The 19,984-nt window shown below is 46.2% G+C and overlaps 2 protein-coding genes across 2 annotated transcripts; both read left to right on the top strand.

Moving 5' to 3' along the window:
- The first annotated feature begins 12,895 nt into the window (after positions 1-12,895).
- On the top strand, positions 12,896-15,220 carry LOC109760644 (probable 2-oxoglutarate-dependent dioxygenase SLC1). Its single transcript, XM_020319454.2, has 2 exons — positions 12,896-13,842; positions 14,693-15,220. The coding sequence occupies exons 1-2, from the start codon at positions 12,955-12,957 to the stop codon at positions 14,951-14,953; spliced, it is 1,149 nt and encodes a 382-aa protein (XP_020175043.1). The 5' UTR covers positions 12,896-12,954; the 3' UTR covers positions 14,954-15,220.
- A 3,458-nt stretch (positions 15,221-18,678) lies between these two features.
- On the top strand, positions 18,679-19,470 carry LOC141027094 (uncharacterized). Its single transcript, XM_073504020.1, has one exon. It carries the CDS (start codon positions 18,679-18,681, stop codon positions 19,468-19,470), a length of 792 nt encoding a protein of 263 aa, XP_073360121.1.
- The last annotated feature ends 514 nt before the right edge of the window (positions 19,471-19,984 follow it).

Here is a 19,984-nt window from a genome sequence, read left to right on the forward strand (position 1 = left end):
CTTTGTTAGCACCTTTAGGGTCGACAAAATCTTCTGGTTGCATCATATACAACTCTTCTTTAAGAAATCCATTAAGGAATGCAGTTTTGATGTCCATTTGCCAGATTTCATAAAAATGCGGCAATTGCTAACATGATTCAGACTGACTTAAGCATCGCTATGGGTGAGAAAGTCTCATCGTAGTCAACCCCTTGAACTTGTCGAAAAACTTTTGCGACAAGTCAAGCTTTGTAGATAGTTACATTACCATCAATGTATGTCTTCTTCTTAAAGATCCATTTATTCTCACTAGCTTGCCAATCATCGGGCAAGTCCACCAAAGTCCATACTTGGTTCTCAGACATGGATCCTATCTCGGATTTCATGGCCTCAAGCCATTTATCGGAATCTGGGCTCATCATAGCTTCTTCATAGTTCGTAGGTTCTCCATGGTCTAATAACATGACTTCCAGGATAGGATTACCATACCACTCTGGTGCGGAACGTGCTCTGTTCGAACTATGAGGTCCAGTAGTAACTTGATCCGAAGTTTCATGATCATCATCATTAGCTTCCTCTCTAGTTGGTGTAGGCATCACGAGAACGGATTTCTCTGATGTGCTATTTTCCAATTTGAGAGAAGGTACAAGTATCTCATCAAGTTCTACTTTCCTCCTACTCACTTCTTTCGAGAGAAATTCCTTCTCTAGAAAGGATTCATTCTTAGCAACAAAGATCTTGCCTTCGAATCTGTGGTGTACCCAATTGTTTCCTTAGGGTGTCCTATGAAGATGCACTTCTTCGATTTGGGTTCAAGCTTATTAGGCTGAAGCCTTTTCACATGTGTCGCAACCCCAAACTTGGAGTAACAACAGCTTAGGTTTCTTGCCAAACCACAGTTCATACGGTGTCGTCTCAACGGATTTAGACGATGCCCTATTTAACGTGAATGCGACCGTCTCTAATGCATAAACCTAAGACGATAGTGGTAAATCGGTAAGAGGCATCATAGAACGCACCATATCTAATTAAGTACGGTTACAATGTTTGGACGCACCATTACGCTGTGGTGTTCCAGGTGGCGTGAGTTGTGAAACTATTCCACATTGTTTTAAATGAAGGCCAAACTCATAACTCAAATATTCGCCTCCGCGATCAGATCGTTGAAACTTTATTTTCTTGTTACGATGATTCTACACTTCACTCTGAAATTCTTTGAACTTTTCAAATGTTTCAGACTTGTGTTTCATCAAGTAGATATACCCATACCTACTCAAATCATATGTGAAGGTCAGAAAATAACGATACCCGCCATGTGTCTCAACACTCATTGGACCGCATACATCGGTATGTATTATTTTCAATAAGTCATTAGCTTGCTCCATTGTTTCGGAGAACATAGTTTTAGTCATCTTGCCCATGAGACATGGTTCGCAAGTATCAAATGATTCATAATCAAGTGATTCCAAAAGTCCATCCGCATGGAGTTTCTTCATGCGCTTTACACCAATATAACCTAAACAGCAGTGCCACAAATATGTTGCACTATCATTATCAACTTTGCATCTTTTGGCATCAATATTATGAATATGTGTATCACTACGATCGAGATTCAATAAACCATTCACATTGGGTGTATGACCACAGAAGGTTTTATTCATGTAAACAGAACAACAATTATTCTCAGACTTAAATGAATAATTGTATTGCAATAAACATGATCTAATCATATTAATGCTCAACACAAACACCAAATAATATTTATTTAGGTTCAACACTAATCCCGAAGGTAGAGGGAGTGTGCGATGGTGATCGTATCAACCTTGGAATCACTTCCAACACACACCGTAACCTCGCCCTTAACTAATCTCTATTCATTCTGCAACTCCTATTTCGAGTTACTAATCTTAGCAACTGAAATGGTATCAAATACCCAGGGGCTACTACGAACACTAGTAAGGTACACATCAATAACATGTATATCATATATACCTTTGTTCACTTTGCCATCCTTCTTATCCGCCAAGTATTTGGGGCAGTTCCGCTTCCAGTGACCATTTCCTTTGCAATAGAAGCACTCAGTTTTAGGCTTGGGTCTAGATTTGGGCTTCTTCATGGGAGCGGTAACTTGCTTGCCATTCTTCTTAAAGTTCCCTTTCTTTCCCTTTCCCTTTTCCTTGAAACAAGTGGTCTTATTAACCATCAACACTTGATGCTCTTTCTTGATTTCTACCTCCGCCGATTTTAGCATCGCGAAGAGCTTGGAAATTGTTTTAGTCATTCCTTGCATATTATAGTTCATCACAAAGCTCTAGTAGCTTGGTGATAGTGACTGGAGAACTCTGTCAATCACTATCTTATCTGGAAGATTAACAAGCGATTCTAGTACCTAGACATTCTGAGCACATGTTCACTGGCTAAGCTATTCTCCTCCATCTTGTAGGCAAAGTACTTGTCAGAGGTCTCATACCCCTCAACACGGGCATGAGCCTGAAATACCAATTTCAATTCTTGGAACATCTCATATGATCTGTGGTGTTCAAAATGTTTTTGAAGTCCCAGTTCTAAGCAGTAAAGCATGGCGCACTAAACTATTAAGTAGTCATCATATCGAGCTTGCCAAACATTCATAACGTCTGCGTCTGCTCCTGCAATAGGTCTGTCACCTAGCAGTGCATCAAGGACATAATACTTCTGTGCAACAATGAGGATAATCCTCAGATCACGGACCCAGTCTGCTTTATTGCTACCATCATCTTTCAACTTAGTTTTCTCTACGAACATATCGAAAACATGGGAGCTATATCGCGAGCTATTGATCTATAACATAGATATGCAAAACTATTAAGACTAAGTTCATGATAAATTAAGTTCAATTAATAAAATTACTAATGAACTCCCACCTAAATAAATACCCTTCAAGTTATCTAAGTGATACATGATCCAAATTAACTAACCCATGTTCGATCATCACGTGAGATGGGGTAGTCATCAATGGTGAACATCTCTATGTTGATCATATCTACTATATGACTCATGTTCGACTTTTCGGTCTCCAGTGTTCCGAGACCATGTCTGTACTTGCTAGGCTCGTCAAGTTTAACCCAAGTATTCTGCATGTGCAAAACTGTCTTACACCCGTTGTATGTGAACGTAGAGTCTATCACACGCGATCATCACGAGGTGCTTCAAAATGACGAACTCTGGCAACGGTGCATACTCGGGGAGAACACTTTTATCTTGAAATTTAGTGAAGGGATCATCTTATAATGCTACCGCCGTTCTAAGCAAAATAAGATGCATAAAGGATAAACATCACATGCAATCAAAATATGTGACATGATATGGCCATCATCATCTTGTCCTTTTTGATCTCCATCTCCAAAGCATCGTCATGATCTCCGTCGTCACCGGCTCGACACCTTGATATCCATTGTTGCGTCGGGGTCGTCTCGCCAACTATTGCTTCTACAACTATTGCTAACGTATAGCAATAAAGTAAAGCAATTACATGGCGCTTGCATTTCATACAATAATTAAGAGACAACCCTAAGGCTCCTGCTGGTTGTCGATATTACAAAACATGATCATCTCATACATCAACATATATCACATCATATCTTCACTATATCATATCACAACATGCCCTGCAAAAACAAGTTAGACGTCCTCTACTATGTTGTTGCAAGTTTTATGTGGCTGCTACGGGCTTCTAGCAAGAACCGTTCTTAACTACGCAAAAACCACAATGGTGATTATCAAGTTTGCTATTTTAACCTTCTTCAAGGTCCATCCGTAGTCAAAATTCGATTAAACTAAAGTAGGAGAAACAGACTCCCGCCAGCCACCTTTATGCAAAACTAGTTGCATGTCAGTCGGTGGAACCGGTCTCTTGTGCGTGGACATGTAAGGTTGGTCCGGGCTGCTTCATCCCACAATACCGCTGAATCAAAATAAGACGTTTGTGGTAAGCAGTATGACTATCACCGCCCACAACTCTTTGTGCTCTACTCGTGCATATCATCTACGCATAGACCTGGCCCTGATGCCACTGTTGGGAAATGTTGCATGGAAAACAAAAAAAATTCTACGCACACGCAAGCCATGGAGATGCATAGAAACGAGGGGAGAGCGTGTCTACGTACCCTCGTAGTCCGTTAGCGGAAGCGTTTGTTAACGCGGTTGATGTAGTCTAACTTCTTCACGATCCAACCGATCGAGTACCGAACATACGGCACCTCCGCGTTCAACACACGTTCAGCTCGGTGACGTCCTCGCCTTCTTGATCCAGCAAGACGGGGAAGTAGTGGATGAGTTCCGGGAGCACGACGGCATGGTGATGGTGGTGGTGATTCTATCTCTGCAGGGCTTCGCCTAAGCACTATGAAAATATGACCGAGGTACAAAACTGCGGAGGGGGGCGCCGCACCCGGCTAAGAGATTGTCGTGGTTATGTGTGGTGCCCCCCTCCCATGTATATCTTGGTGGGGGGAGGGAGGAGGTAGCCTGGAGGCGCCCCAAGTGGAGTTGAATCCCACTTGGGGTCCTGCCCCAAGTCGCGCCCCCCTGCCATGTATAGGTGCGGGAGGAAGGCATGGGAGGGTGGCGCCCCCCTTTCGTTTCTCACACGAGGAGGGAAAGGCAGGAGGGGCCACCCCTCCCCTTTCCTTCCCCTAGGGCCAGCCAGCCAGGGAAGGGGCGCACCAGCCCCCTTGTGGGCTGGTCTGTCCCCCCTTGGCCCATTAGGCCCATAAACCTACCAGGGGTGTCCGGAACCCCTTCCGGTGACCCGATGACTAACCGGTGCACTCCGAAACTCTTCCGGTGTCGGAATATCATCGTCCTATATATCAATCTTTACCTCCAGACCATTCCGGAGCTCCTCTTCATGTCTGTGATCTCATCCGGGACTCCGACAACATTCTGTCACCAAATCCATATAACTCATATAACATTATATCGTCAACGAACGTTAGGCGTGCGGACCCTACGCGTTCGAGAACTATGTAGACATGACCAAGATAGCTCTCCGGTCAATAACCAATAGCAGAACCTGGATGCCCATATTGGCTCCTACATATTCTATGAAGATCTTTATCGGTCGAACCTTATGACAACATACGTAACTCCCTTTGTCCATCAGTATGTTACTTGCCAGAGATTCGATCGTTGGTATCTTCATACCTAGTTCAATCTCGTTACCGGCAAGTCTCTTTACTCATTCCGTAATACATCATCTTACAACTAACTCCTTAGTCACTTTTTTGCAAGGCTTCTTACGATGTGTATTACCGAGAGGGCCTAGAGATACCTCTCCGATACTCTGAGTGACAAATCCTAATCTCGATCTATGCCAACTCAACAAACACCTTCAGAGATACCTGAAGAGCATATTTATGAGCACCCAGTTACGTTGTGATGTTTGATAGCACACAAGGTATTCGTCCGGTATCTGGGAGTTGCATGATCTCATAGTCAAAGGAATATGTATTTTACATCAAGAAAGCAATAGCAATAAACTGAACGATCATATGCTAAGCTCACAGATGGGTCTTGTCCATCACATCATTCTCCTAATGATGTGATCCCGTTATCAAATGACAACACATGTCTATGCTTAGGAAACCTTAACCATCTTTGATCAACGGGCTAGTCTAGTAGAGGGTTACTAGGGAGAGGGTATTTGTTTATGTATTCACACATGTATTTAAGTTTCCGATCAATACTATCATGAATAATAAACCTTTATCATGAATAAGGAAATATAAAATAACAACTTTATTATTGCCTCTCGGGCATATTTCCTTCACCTTTGTCACTAGGCAGAGAGTTATTGTAGTGTGATTCCCAAATGATATTCACCCGTGGGGTGTCTTCCTTGTTGAGAAATTTATTCAAGTATTTCATCAGCAATAATGCTTGATTACCAGTGGTGATGTCCAAAACCCCCAGGCCCCCATGTGATTTGGGTAGGCATGCCTTATCCCATGCAATCTGGGCAACTCCTCTCTATTGAGATCCATATTTTCTCCAAAAACAATGTTTGAGATATATGTTAAGTTCCTTGACCATAAACACAGGGACTGAAAGAGTGGGTGTGAAGACAATAAGCATACTAGACTAGATAGATTTGATGAGAGTATGCTTATCACCAAAGGAAAGCAGATTAGAGCACCCCATTAATCTAGTCTAAATTCTCTTTAGCATGGATACATAACTTTTAGTTTTAGGCTAGGTCAAAGTTAATGGAAGTCCAAAGTAGGTAAGAGGTAGGGATCCCACTTGGCATCCAAGGAACTTAGACAATTCTAAAAATCTTTGTTGAATTTTGTTGATTGGGATCATGATGGACTTGACAAAATTAACTTTCAAGCAGTGTACACAGTATAATGGATTAGCAAATTCTTGACATGTTGTAGTTGTAGGGCATCAACAAGGACCACCTTAATTGTGTCATCGACATATTGGATGACAGGGAAATCAAAGCATGAGTAATGGTGCAAGGGTGTCTCAACTAGTTAATTTAGCATAGCCCCATTTAGTATGGACTGCAAAAGGTCAGTAGCGAGGACAAAAATCAAAGGTGATAAGGGCTCACCTTGTCTCACTCCTTACTTACATAGAAATTGTTTGCCTCGGAATCCATTGAGAAGAACAGAGGAAAATCCAGTGTTATAAATCATCTTAATCTAATTAATCCATTTAGCTTCAAAGCTCTTAGCTTGCAAGATGTCAATAACTTTGTCATGATTCAACATAGCTTTTAAAAATCCAATTTATGAAGAATAATCTATTTTCTGGTCTGGCTACATTGATGTATACACTCAAATGACCAAGCCAAACAGTCTGGAATACATCTATTGTTGATAGAACCATACTGGTTATTGTGGACAAGCTTGAGAATGATATTTTGAAGCCTATTAGCCAACATCTTAGTAATGATCTTCAAGGTGCAATTGAGGGAAATAGGCCTAAGATCCCCAGGAGTGGTAGTAGAATGTTTTTTGTGTTGCATATTCACATACTCATGATAGAAATCTTCCATTAACTTGTAGAAGTTAGGAGCCACAATTTCCCAACATGCTTTAACGAAAATGCATTAAACCCATCAGGACCTAGAAATTTGTCACCGGGCATGTTCTTAAACACCTCATCTATCTCTTTTTTAATAAAGGGTGCTTCTAAATCATGAAGATCCCCTTGATGTTGCAACAGAGTTTGTAGGAGCAGAGGATTATGAGTTTCAATAGTGGTACCAAATCCATCTTTAAATGCACTACAAAGAATAGCAACTTTGGACTAGTGATCATGATATTGAAAACCTGTTTCATCCTTGAGCCAATTTGATTCTGCCTGAATTTGATAGTAACTTTGGCCTTAATAAATTCAGTGTTGGCTTCTCCCATTTTAATCACTCTGGTGGTAGCCCTTTGCATCTAAAAATTCTCTAATGGGCCAAGATTTTGTCAAGATGTGCAATAAGAATTCTCACCATTGTACTCCTCAATGTATTCTTCAATAGTGTCATAAAACAGAATCAGGAAATTATTATCACTTATAATTTGCTTAATACGAGAACGATTCTTAATCCATAGCTTAAGACCTTTCCCGAGCCTCTTGAACTTTAACACTATCTGATTGATGAACATCTTGCTTATTCGTGACCATATCTTTAAATTGGCTAAGCTCTAACGAATAGATTTCAAACCTAAAGATGTGTGATTTTGGAATTGAAGTGTCAATCTTGATCACAATTGGAATATGGCCAGATGTAGTCTAGCCACGAGAACATCAAAAGTAGAAGGATATGTGAGAGTCCAGGCTTCAAATGTAAAGCAACAATCAAGTTTCTCCAAAAGTGTTGCATCTTCCATATCATTCCAGGTACAACTTCTTCCTTTAAAAGGAATTTCTACAAGAGTAAGCTGGATGATTGCCTCATTGAACAAAAACATATCTTGAATACTACCTCCTTCTCTATTTTTGTTATGTGGATACCTGACATAATTGAAATCCCCTTGTACCAACAAGTTCACATCATCAACCAATTGAATATTTTGAAACCAATTGATAAAGTTCAGTCTAGCCTGATGGCAGGTCCATATATGTTAGTTATTATAGAATGTTTCCCTGAATGAGTGGAAGCGAATTTGATAGACAAAGAGAAGTCAGTCTTATGAAAAGTCTGCTTAGTGAAACATCTGCTCATTCCAAGCAACTAACAGACCCCAGAAGCACCATAGAAGGAAGGAAGTCAAATTTGTGTATTCTTCTAGGACAATTTTTTATGGTAAGTACTGGAAAAATGTTCTCTCTTAGTTTCCTATATGCAGATAATAAAGGATGCATATTCATCAATTTTATTAGAGAAAATTGTCCATTTGTTATCATCATTGATTCCTCTGATATTCAAGTTTAATGTGTTCCAAGTTCTAGCCATGATCAATAAGAGCATAATACAGGTAGTCTAGAGGCAACATCTAGTACATCTAATACCCATGTCCGCTTAATAGAATAATAGTGCCATGACAAGCAATGGTGCTAAAATAGAATAGTCAACCATAGAAATTGAGTAGACCCTTATTATAGACATAAAAAAGTGCAAGATCATTAGCTTGACAAATCTAATAACTAGTTCTCGCTCTTGCTATGCCCTTTGGAGTTCCTGGAGCTATATTTTGTAGTAGTTGCGCCCTTCATCTTGTTGGATCTTGTGGAAAGCTTGTCCTCAGAGGTTTCTTTCTTTACATTGACCTTGCAAAATGTAGTATTCAAGTTCTTAACTACTTTATCAGAAATAGGGGGTAGAATGGCATGAAATGCAACCACACATACAGGTTTTTTAATCCCTTATTAAGAGACTGGAATCTGCAACTCCTCCTTACCTCTGTCTCCACCAGAGGGATTTTATCCTTTCTCTTCATCTTAATATGAATGGAAGATGCAGTGTTCTCTACCATAGAGGTAGACATGTTAGTGGGAGTGGAGATGTTTTCATGGTCCAACATGCCTTATTGATAGAGTTTCGTAGAGCAGTTGGGAGCCTAGTCAGATGGGCAACAATCAAGAATAGCAAATGGCTTAAAGATGGATTTATTAGAGCCTTGAATAATGACATCCAGAACTTTAGAGACTTGGTAATTTTTGTTTTGATTGGAATTCTAATAAACTCCTTAGCCCATTCAAATTTATCTGGAGAAAAAGGGTGACTGTGAGAAATTTGACCCATTCAATGGAGACATGGATTACCTCCTTACTGTCAGGGTGTGGAGCAAAGTGTTTTTGCCAAACGAAGGCCCCCTCTTTACGAAGCAATGCATCATCAGATGTAGCGGGTAAGGGAGCTTTCTCCAAGAGAACTAGATCAACGATAGGATTTGGGAGATGGACGCATCCAATTTGAATATTTTGACAATGCCCTTTATAAATGGGATTAGGAAAGCCATGCGGAGAAGAAAGTTTAGACTGAGATTGCTAACCTGTAATATGAGTTTCAAGTATAAGAACATGGGCAACTTTTTAGTAATTTTCTCACTATCAGACCTCTCTTCTATCATAATAAGAGGTTAGTGTTGCAAATGTCATCAGTCCCATTCGAAGTCTCATGAAGCATAGCAGGATCTCCCATGGCAACAGTATGAGTAGGCAAGATGCTAGAATTGGTAGCATCATTGGTGCTGTCAATATTAACTGTACCTCAGTAACCAATGGCTTAGCTTATGTCAAATGCGGCAACTGCTGAAAAGTGGCAGAGGCCAATAGCTCTTGTTGCATAGGGTCTTGGGTTGCAGCCACGTCGAAATGTTCAGGCTATTGCAGAATAGCAAGTAGGTTCGGAACTTTCATAGAGTGTGAAGATGTGTGGTTATACACTACCTCATTAGGAGCATGTGAAATAAGACTTGGCCTGATTTGAAAAGGCCCGTGAGCATTGGGATCCATGTGTTCTTACTGAGGCACCCCATCCAACCCAATAATGGCATTCAAATATAGCTGGCCTAGAAAATTGGCTCCAAATGCCCATTAGCAAACTCAGTTGTAGCAGCATTTTTGTGTGATGGAGCAAGTGAAAGTCTGAGATTGTTGTTATCATCTCCTGGTGTCACATTCTCCTCAATAACTTGGGCATCATCACCATTAAGTGGCGACATAAGGTCAATTAAGTTCAAGGAATTCACCATTGTGAAATTCCTCAAATAAATTTGAGGGTTATTCTGTGGCATGGCTCAGTGCCCCTAGCTTGGGAGATCAACCTCCTCATCTTCCATGTCCATGTATTGACATTGTCATTATCTGGTGGGTTTTGTTGGGCAAAAGCCGACTACAGATCAAGATGTGGATTAACCTGGTTGTGGTCAATAGTGTTAACATGCATGTAATCATGCTCATGATGTTGCAGGGACCCAGGAAATTATTATGCTGGTTGGGTGAAAGTTTGCTTGCTGAGAATGGGGTGGGGGTTACCATTAACTATGATTGGATCTTCATCAGGTGCTTCTACCCACAACATGTGTTGTTGGAGAAGGATAATATATACTGTCAGAGATTTAGTCCAGAAGTCATCACCTTCCCCTATGACAATGCTGGCTAGAACCGAGTCCCCCCACCCTCATCTTGATCATCAGATTAGCCCTAGTACTTTTATTTTTATTCCACGACAAAAAGTTACCAAAACTTCCGACTGCGTTGTTGATGTCATGGATGCATCTTCTGTCAAAAGGAACCCCACCAAGTAATAGACACACATCTATGTTTAGAGTGAGTTTTCTCCACCTCATACCCTCATTGTGTTTCTCATTGTATTTTTGAGGAGGTTAAAACCCTTGGCCTCTGCATCATTGTGATGCACAAAACCATTATTATTAATTACATAGCGTAAAACGAAGGAACCATGGACGAACCATTACAAGATATGGAATAAACCAATACGATTAAATCGACTTTTTCTGCAGCAACACCTTCAAGAAGGAAAAATGTCCTCGTACCATGGTCGCCACATCTGACCGGAGACGACCTGAACAAAGATTTTTTTTTCCAGACCAGCCAATGAAGATCAGTAAAACGACAAGTGGACAACACCTTCAAAAAGGTAACAACACAAGTTTGTCGCCGTTAAGCCCGACCAATAAAGGTTGGGATAAGTGATTTCACTCCGGATATGTAGCGATGTTCCAGTCGGCATCTTGATGACGGATCATTCAGTAGTTGTGTCCGTCAGTTTCTAGTTAATTAACTACTGTATGTTATAAGAACTCCATAACTACAACTATACTCATCCATTTTTATTTACTCGGAAAATTAGCTTTGCCTTAAGTCAAACTCTTTAAAATTTGACCAATATTTTTTTGTTAATGCTTACAATACCAAATCGATACCGCTAGATTAGTCATTGAATATATTACCACGTTATATATATTTGTTGTTGTAAATGTTCATATTATTTTCTATAAATTTGGTCAAACTTTATATAATTTGACGTAGGACAAAACTAATATGCAAAGTAAATAAAATTTGAGGGGGTATATAGTTTTGGTATACAGATCCATGCTAGATCCATTACCCGGGCACTTCACATTATTGTAAGCACTATTTGGATACCAGTGTGCATGCATCGCTTACACTGGTTTCAAAACTGTATAAACTAGTCGTACAAATTTGGGGATCCTATCTGACAGTGTAGACTTGGACGCAAATTTAACAATGTAATTTCTCTCTTCTGCATTCATTGATGTTTCCTCTGTTTCCGACATTTGTAACTGAACCAGTGAACACATACTCCACCAACTTACTAATTTTTATTCGTCACTTAATTTAAGTGATCTCTGGTCTATTGACTTTTTTTTTAAAATCAATGCAAGATGAAACATGGAGTAGTTTTAACCGACAGCTTCGTCGCACCTTCGTCCTGTCTTTCGGACGGGGTGCATATGCTTGTCCAATGACTAAGAGAGTGCTTGGATACGTTTTAGTCTCATGACTAAAAGTAGTGGGACTAAAACTTGCTACCCCCATCCATGCTTGAATCCAAATATTAAAGAGACTAAAATCAAGTTAATGAGCATTTATTATCCTTCAAACCCTCCAATCCAGAACTCGCATGTGTTAAAGGAGAGGAGTTAAATGAGAAGAGAGAGGACTAATCCACATTTTAGTAGGGGTACCCCTGACTAAAAAAAATTAGTCTCAAGACTAGTTTTAGCCCCTCTTTAGTGAGGGATGCTTGAAACTTTAGCCTCTTAAAATGACTATTTTTAGTCAGACTAAAATAAGTCTCTTAGATCCAAGCACCCTCTAAAATAGTACTACTACCTTTGTCTCTAAAAATGCGAGACGTTTTAATATTTTTAATTAAACTGCCAAAACATTTTATATTTATAAAGAGAAGGTGTAGCACTATTTCAAAATTTGAATGAACGTGTGAATTAACAAAAACAACATCTCATCCCATCGAAAGTGCATCGACGAAAACCCTGAAATATATTCAGAAATAATACGAGCACCCAGGATTTAAACCGTAGTGGGCTGAGATAGCATTGTCCCTCTAACCATCCAACCACAGGTTGGTTCGCAGCTCTTTTTCTAAATGTAAGACATTTTAACACTTTAAATTAAATTGTTAAAATGTCTTATATTTAGGAACACGGAGGGTAGTAATACTTCAAAATTTCTAATGAACGAGCGAATTAACTAAATAATAATAATGTATAAACAGAGGCCACTAGCTAATTAAGCTAGGTCAAGGTGCATGCACATCCACGTGTCAGCTGTCAAACGATTTGTCTGATGATGTTCCATTATTTAACTTGTAATTACGAGCTGGTCAACTGAATACGACGCGCACCGATGCTCTGCCCTCCTGTAACCATCCTATAAATACATACCTCCTTCCATCTCCACACCACGACATTCATGTGCATAGCTTGCTCATCCAATAAGCTATCTATATATTCCCAAATACCAATAGAGGTTACGGCCATGGCGATAGTGGGCTTGTCAAATGCCGGCGACCGCCTGCCTGGCAAGAGAGCGGTCGGCGACGACGATGAAGCTGCCGCAGCCGACTACCGCCTCAAAGGCGTGAGGCACCTCTCCGACGCCGGCATTACGAGGCTTCCAGGCAGGTACGTCCTGCCGGCCTCGGATCGCCCTGGCCGGAGCGTCAGCGCGGGCACGAGGGTGAAGCTCCCCGTCGTGGACCTCGGGCGCCTCCGCGTGCCCTCAGAGCGAGCCGCCGTGTTGAAAACTCTCGAGGCCGCGTGCCGGGAGTTCGGCTTCTTCCAGGTGGTGAACCACGGCGTGGACGTCGATGGGGCGGCCGCCAGGATGCTTGACGTGGCGGAGCGGTTCTTCGAGCTTCCCTTCCAGGAGCGCGCGCGTTACATGTCCGCTGATGTCCGCGCGCCCGTTCGGTACGGTACGAGCTTCAACCAGGCCAACGACGCCGTCCTCTGCTGGCGCGACTTCCTCAAGCTCTCCTGCGCACCGCCGCTGCGGGACGTGGTGCCGTCGTGGCCCGACTCGCCGGCGGACCTCAGGGAGGTGGCGGCTGAGTACGCCGCGGCGAACCGGCGGGTGTTCGTTGAGGTCGTGGAGGCGGCGCTGGAGGCCATGGGTGTCGGAGGGGGTGACGGCGTGATGGAGGAGCTGGCCACGGCTGGGTCGCACATGATGACGGTGAACTGCTATCCGGCGTGCCCGCAGCCAGAGCTGACGCTGGGGATGCCGCCACACTCCGACTACGGCTTCCTGACGCTGGTGCTCCAGGACGAGGTGGAGGGCCTCCAGGTTATGCATGGCGGCGAATGGCTCACCGTCGACCCCGTCCCTGGTTCCTTCGTCGTCAACGTCGGCGACCACTTCGAGGTACATACTAGTACATGATACCGTATACACACACCTGCCTATCTAGCTTAGCTACTGAAAGCATCAATGCGAGCCAAATTATTACATGCATGCAATCCTGTACGTTACGTAGGAGTAGTACATGGAATTGACCTACAGTAGAGCTAATCAAGAAGTCAACCTTTTTCAGCCACCATTGGCATGGTTGAAAGGGCATCCAGGGTCACGATCTAGTCAAACACAAAACCAAATACTAGTACACTGGCCAAACAATTAAGGGGCAGTCAACGTTCTCGAGAAATCAAACTAAAGTATGTGATCGGAAGACACTGTTTATACACAGTATACAATTAGATAGTGATGCCAAATGCCGATGATTGGCTGCGTACTTTTATGAACGCAAGTCAAAACAAGTGAGCCAAGCACCTTGCTAGCAACTAGTAGCTCTCTAGATGCATGATGGATCGGTGTTGTAGCCCTCGGTGTATATATGTATCGATATATACTTTAGCTTATCCTAGCTACCAGTAGGTATTAGTATTGGTGCCTTGATTAATTTCCTGAATGAATATTAGTATCAGTCCAGCTGAGACACACCTCCACACGCATGCGCGTCCGCTTCACATGCTATACGTACTCACAATTTTGCGGAGCCATCATGTTCCGTTGTCGCTGATAATCTAGACATATACTTACATATAAAAATTAAATTTATTTTTTAGGGTCAGCCTAGTCTTAAGTATCCAACGGCAGCCAGGGGCCTGGATTTTTTAATTAATCTTGCAATCAACATTGAACAAATGGCTACAGTAGATCGCAAAAAAAAAAACATTGAACAAATGGCTGACAGATGGACATTTTTGGTGCACAGATATACAGCAACGGCCGGTATAAGAGCGTGCTGCACCGGGTGGGCGTGAACTCGACGCGCCCGCGTATCTCGGTGGCGTCGTTCCATAGCGTGGGGGCGGAGCGGGTGGTCGGGCCGGCGGCGGAGCTCCTCGACCAGGGCCGCGGCGGGGAACCACGGCGGTATATGGACACCGACTTCGCCACCTTCCTGGCTTACCTCGCCTCTGCCGAGGGCAAGCACAAGACCTTCCTCCAGTCAAGGAGGCTCGCCTTCGGCTGACGTCCACTATTGATGCCTCAACATCCGATTTCATTGACCTTTGCGTGCATGCTATATTTCCTTAGGGAATCAAGGGTAGAAGCCAACACCCCATACCACCCCTGCTAGCTTGGCTTTGACTTGTACAGTCCCTGGTGATTTTTCTACGTGTAATCTGAATTATGTGGCATCGAAGATGTACTGGATGCACGCACATGCATGCTCTGCTTATCTACATGTTAGTTTGGAACGAGTCATCTATATTTCCATCAGTTGATCGTAAGCAAATGTTTTTTTTTTACATCAATCGTAAGCAAATGTTCAAATCAACAAAGGGGAGAGAACTGAGATGAGGACTTCAACACACTAAGGCCTCATGTGGTGCACCGGGCAATAGCCGAGATCCTTGTCAATTTCTTGGCTAGTTCCCATGTTTTTTCTTACCCTGGTGACTGTAGAACAATTGCTCTACGGTATATTTTCATTAATTAATAAATATGTACAAGTACAATGAATATGGTACAATCATCCAATACCAGCTCTAGGGATCATGATCATAAAATCAAGTTACAAGTTATGTTCTATCCATGTTCTAATCTTGTCTGCCTTATTCTGTTTGGCTCTGATCTGCCCTCTTTCAAATAATTCACCCACCCCGCAAAATATAGTGTTGCAGAGTTAAAGATCTTGTCCTTTCTAATGGACCAAAGGCTCCAGCAACTCATGATCAAATATCCAGTGCAGGTATCCTCCATGGTGGTGAAGCCGTCGTCGAGGCGTTGGACCGCGCACTTGCGGCCCACGAGCTGGTCCACCACTTCCGGCCTCCAAGCGAAAGGAGGGAGGCCGTCTACGACCACGTGGACGCGGAAGTGGAGGTCGGCGTTGTAGGCGTGAGAGACGGCGCGCCACGGCCGGAAGTGGATGTCGAGGCCGTCGAGCTTTAAGTTGCAACGCTCCGTACGCATGACCTCGTCGCGCAGCTCGGCGGAGGAGAACTTCACGAGATACTGCTCCGGGAAGTGAGAGCTCACCATCAGCTCCGACGCCCGCAGGCGGAACTTGCGGCGGAAGACGTCGTCGACATCGGTGCGGTCCGTCCCCGACGGCGCAGCGATAACCCACGCCACGATGGCGGTGCTCTCCCAGTCCAGGCGCTCGCGGTCGAGGTCGTATGAAGTCGCGATGTAGCCCTCCTCCTCGCGCGTGGAAGGGTGGCCGAGGAAGGACATGGTCGCCGAAGGTGGAGAGGACGCGCACGGCTGCCGCGTCCTGCTAGCTGGAGGAGGGTGCTGCTGGGAGCGACGGCTTCGTGGGCGGGAGCAAGAGGCGACCAGGTGGCTAGAAGAGTTGCAGCGGGCAAACCTTAGCCCCAGCCTTTGTAGACGAAGGAGATGGAGGGCCGGCGCCTCGGGCAGAGGAGAAGAGACAACGGCGGCTCCCTCTGAGTGGCGCAACGACCCTTCGGGCCTCACGTCGCGTGCGGCGGGACATAACTGTAGTCCATCCATCTTCCGAGGCAGCGGCGGCCGGGTCCATGCACGCCGAAAAACGTGGAGGAAACGAAGCGTCTTGGCGGCGCGAGAGGAGGTGGGCCTCCTAGGAGCTGTCAGACGTCGATGGAGGCAGGTTGAACCACACAGCTTTGCGCGGGCCTTGCCGCGCCGGAGCCCCTGGAGCAGAATGGGCACGGAGGATCCCCACCGGAGCGGTAGATGACGCCGGGGTGGGCGACGAGACCGCGCGGCGCCAGGCGGACACAGAAGCGCAGATGGCATCGCGCTCCCAGCGCGACGGCTCGTCGAGAGGGATGCGCCCGGCGATCACACTCCGGAGCCGATGAGGTGCCCAGCCATCGCCCGCCGGCGGTCGGAGGCCAACCGAAGGAGCAGACGCAGCAGATCTTGGACCGGGGTGACTCGAGGTCAGAGAAGACGAGGGACCCAAAAAAGTTGGAGAGACACCTGGTGGGAGGAAGGGCGGAGGAGGAGGGAGGTGGTGTGGCATAGGAGCAGTGCTGGGAGAGGCGCCGGGGAGAGCAGAAGCGGGGCGCCGCCGCGCCGTGCGAGCGCGTCGCAGGAGCGTCGAGCTCCAACGGTCATATTTCCTCCTCCGGCCTTTGGGCATGGACGCCTTCTCCTCATCGCATCCCCAAGGTGCTGTGGTGCACGCTGGTGAACAAGGGTGCGGGTGGCCTCTCCTCCAAGGTCCGCATCGAGGAGGATCGCCCTGATCAATGGAAGAGAGGCGTCTCGTTCCGCGTCCTACTCCATGTCGACTGCGTGGAGGATTTCACTGGAGCTCCGGTCTTGGACGGCGGTGAGCCGCTCACCAACTTCAGGCCCGTTTCGCACTCCCTGCCGCAATGCAACCTGGGCACCATTGACGGCCGGCCCGTTGGTGAGGGCTCGGGTTCCATCCTTCCGGCCCCCATCCCAGCTTTGGGCGAACTCGGCCCAGCCTACCATAGACGCCACGACGACGAAGATCGTTTTGGGCGGGCCCCCTCTGTCGCTCATGACGAGCATGACAAACCGCTTCACGCACGGCCACGGGAGGAAGAACGACGCGCGTCTCATCGCTCCCTCTCCAGGGCCACGGAACGACGCCGTTCACGCTCTGTGGAGACGAAGGATCGTCGTCGCAGCCGCTCACGGCATGGCTCTCGCTGCGATGACAGGGTGACGCGCAAACGCCACCACTGGGAAGACGACGATGACGAGGAACGCCGGGGACCTCGCCGTGAGTCCTCACGTCGCAACTCCTCTCGCTCCTCCCGCGCCAAGTCTGCGGGCCATCACCGTGACGGAGGGAGGGGTCGCTCCCATGGCCGCAGTTCGGGTCGTTCCTTTGACCACCATGTTGTTCACCGACGCCACATCACCGAGCAGCGCAATTCTGCTCCTAGCAGCCGGGCCGGAGACTCCCCGGCGCGGATGAAACTCTCCTCCGTCATTGCATGTGACGCGGCTTGCACGGACTGGACGTCCGCTATCAAGCCTCCACCATGGGCTTCTCGCGGCTCACCTCGCCCCCACCATAAGTGCACATCGAGCCTCCCCTCCCCAGCGCTTGGCTGGAAGACGTGATGGACGACTCGGCAGCGCTCCCCGCCTCGCCACTCCTACACGCGTCTCGGTCTACGCTGCTCTCACCGGCTGTGGTGCCGGAGTCTTGGGAAGACGCCACTGGGGACGTCGCTGAGGACGAGACCAGGCAGGTCCTTGGTGACCCCGTGGCCGAAGAACGTGCTCCAACCCCCGGCAACAACATTTTTGTGCGCCCTCAGGCACCTCTCCTGCCGTGCCCTGCGCCTGCACTGCTGACGCCTAAGCTGCCCAAGGTGCAGCCCACTTCTATTACCAGGCGTAGTGCCCGTTTGATCAACAAGCCAAATGCACGCCATGGATAAGGCCGTCCATGTCCTGAACACCAAGATGGGTGTTGCTACTGAAGGAGTCCCTCTGCTGGATGCGAGGAAGGCTTACGTCGACAAGTTCAGCACCACGCTTCCGGACAAGGCGATTGAAGCTCTAGCCAAGCTCTTCAAGCTCAACATCCGCAGCATGACCGAAGCGGACGAGTCGCTCATTGCCATGGGAGGTCCAGGAGGGTGCGAGCTAGATGCCCAGGACGTGACTGTTTAGTTCCTTGCTTTCCTGCTGCGTTTCGTCGTCTTTATCACTTTGTGGACAAGTTTCTGTGTTCGTCTGTTAAACTATCACCTCACCTCGGTTGTTGTCACTATGATCGGACCTGATCTCTCCATCGTTGACTGGAATACCCGCGGGCTAAACGACCAAGGTCGCAAAGACACCGTCCACGCCTTCCTCGCCAATACTCGCTGTCATATCGCTTGCATCCAAGAGACCAAGCTCGACCACGTCGATCAACAAACGGCTTCTTATATCAGTGGTCATAGTCTTCGCTCCTTGGCTCACCGTCCGGCCATCGGCACCAAGGGCGACATCCTCTTACTCTGGAACGAGGATCATGTGGAGGTCTCCAACGTTCACCTCGGCACTTACTTGATCTCGGCTAGCATCTCCATTCGCGCATGTGGTACCTCCTTCAAGCTCACTACGGTCTACGGCCCTACAGATCACGCCGAGAAAGAAGCCTTTCTCTCAGAAGCTATCGCTGCCAAGCCTTCTGATGACTCAAAATGGCTCATCATTGGGGATTTCAACCTTATCTACCAAGCGGAGGATAAGAACAACAACAACCTGGACTTCCGCCTGATGGGTCTCTTCAGAAGAGCCCTCACCAACTGTCAGCTTAAGGAGCTGAAGCTGCAGAACCGGAGGTTTACTTGGAGCAATGAAAGGGAGACCCCTACTCTTGTGCGTCTGGATCGGGCTTTCTGCAATGCTGCTTGGGACCTCATGTTCGAGAATCATGTGCTACATGCCCTGTCCTCATCCCTCTCGGACCACTGCCCCCTCCTCATTTCCAACCAGAGTGGCCCGCGAAAACCGCCTGTCTTTCGCTTCGAGTCCTTCTGGACCAAAATGCCGGGGTTCAAGGAGGTGGTCTAACAAGCTTGGTCTGCGCCCTCCTCGCACTCTCAACCGGTCCATGTCATCAATCACAAGCTCAAGGCCACGACGCATGGGCTCAAATCTTGGAGCAAAGGCCTCTTCTCTGATGGCAATCTGCAACTCCTCATGGCCCTGGATGTCATTCTGCAGTTGGATATTGCTCAAGAGTCCCGCGCACTCTCCCAGGAAGAAAGATGGATCCATGCTAATCTGAAACGTCGGGTTAAGGGTCTCGCTGTTCTGGAAAGATCCCGCAAACGTCAAGCCTCCGGAATTCGCTACCTCCGCGAGGGCGACGCCAACACCAAATTTTTCCATCTATGAGTTAATGCGAGGAAGCGCAAAAATCACATCTTGAGACTCAAGCATAACACTAGCTGGGATGTGACTCACGATGATAAAGCCGGGCTGATCTTTGACCACTTCTCCCGCGCTCTAGGTCGGCCTCCTCCTCGTACGCTGGACTTCAACTGGGATGCCCTGAACCTCACCACCCACCCCTTGGAGGATC

Source organism: Aegilops tauschii, chromosome 7 (assembly GCF_002575655.3).
Source record: "Aegilops tauschii subsp. strangulata cultivar AL8/78 chromosome 7, Aet v6.0, whole genome shotgun sequence".
In the NCBI taxonomy this organism is placed as follows: Eukaryota; Viridiplantae; Streptophyta; class Magnoliopsida; order Poales; family Poaceae; genus Aegilops; species Aegilops tauschii.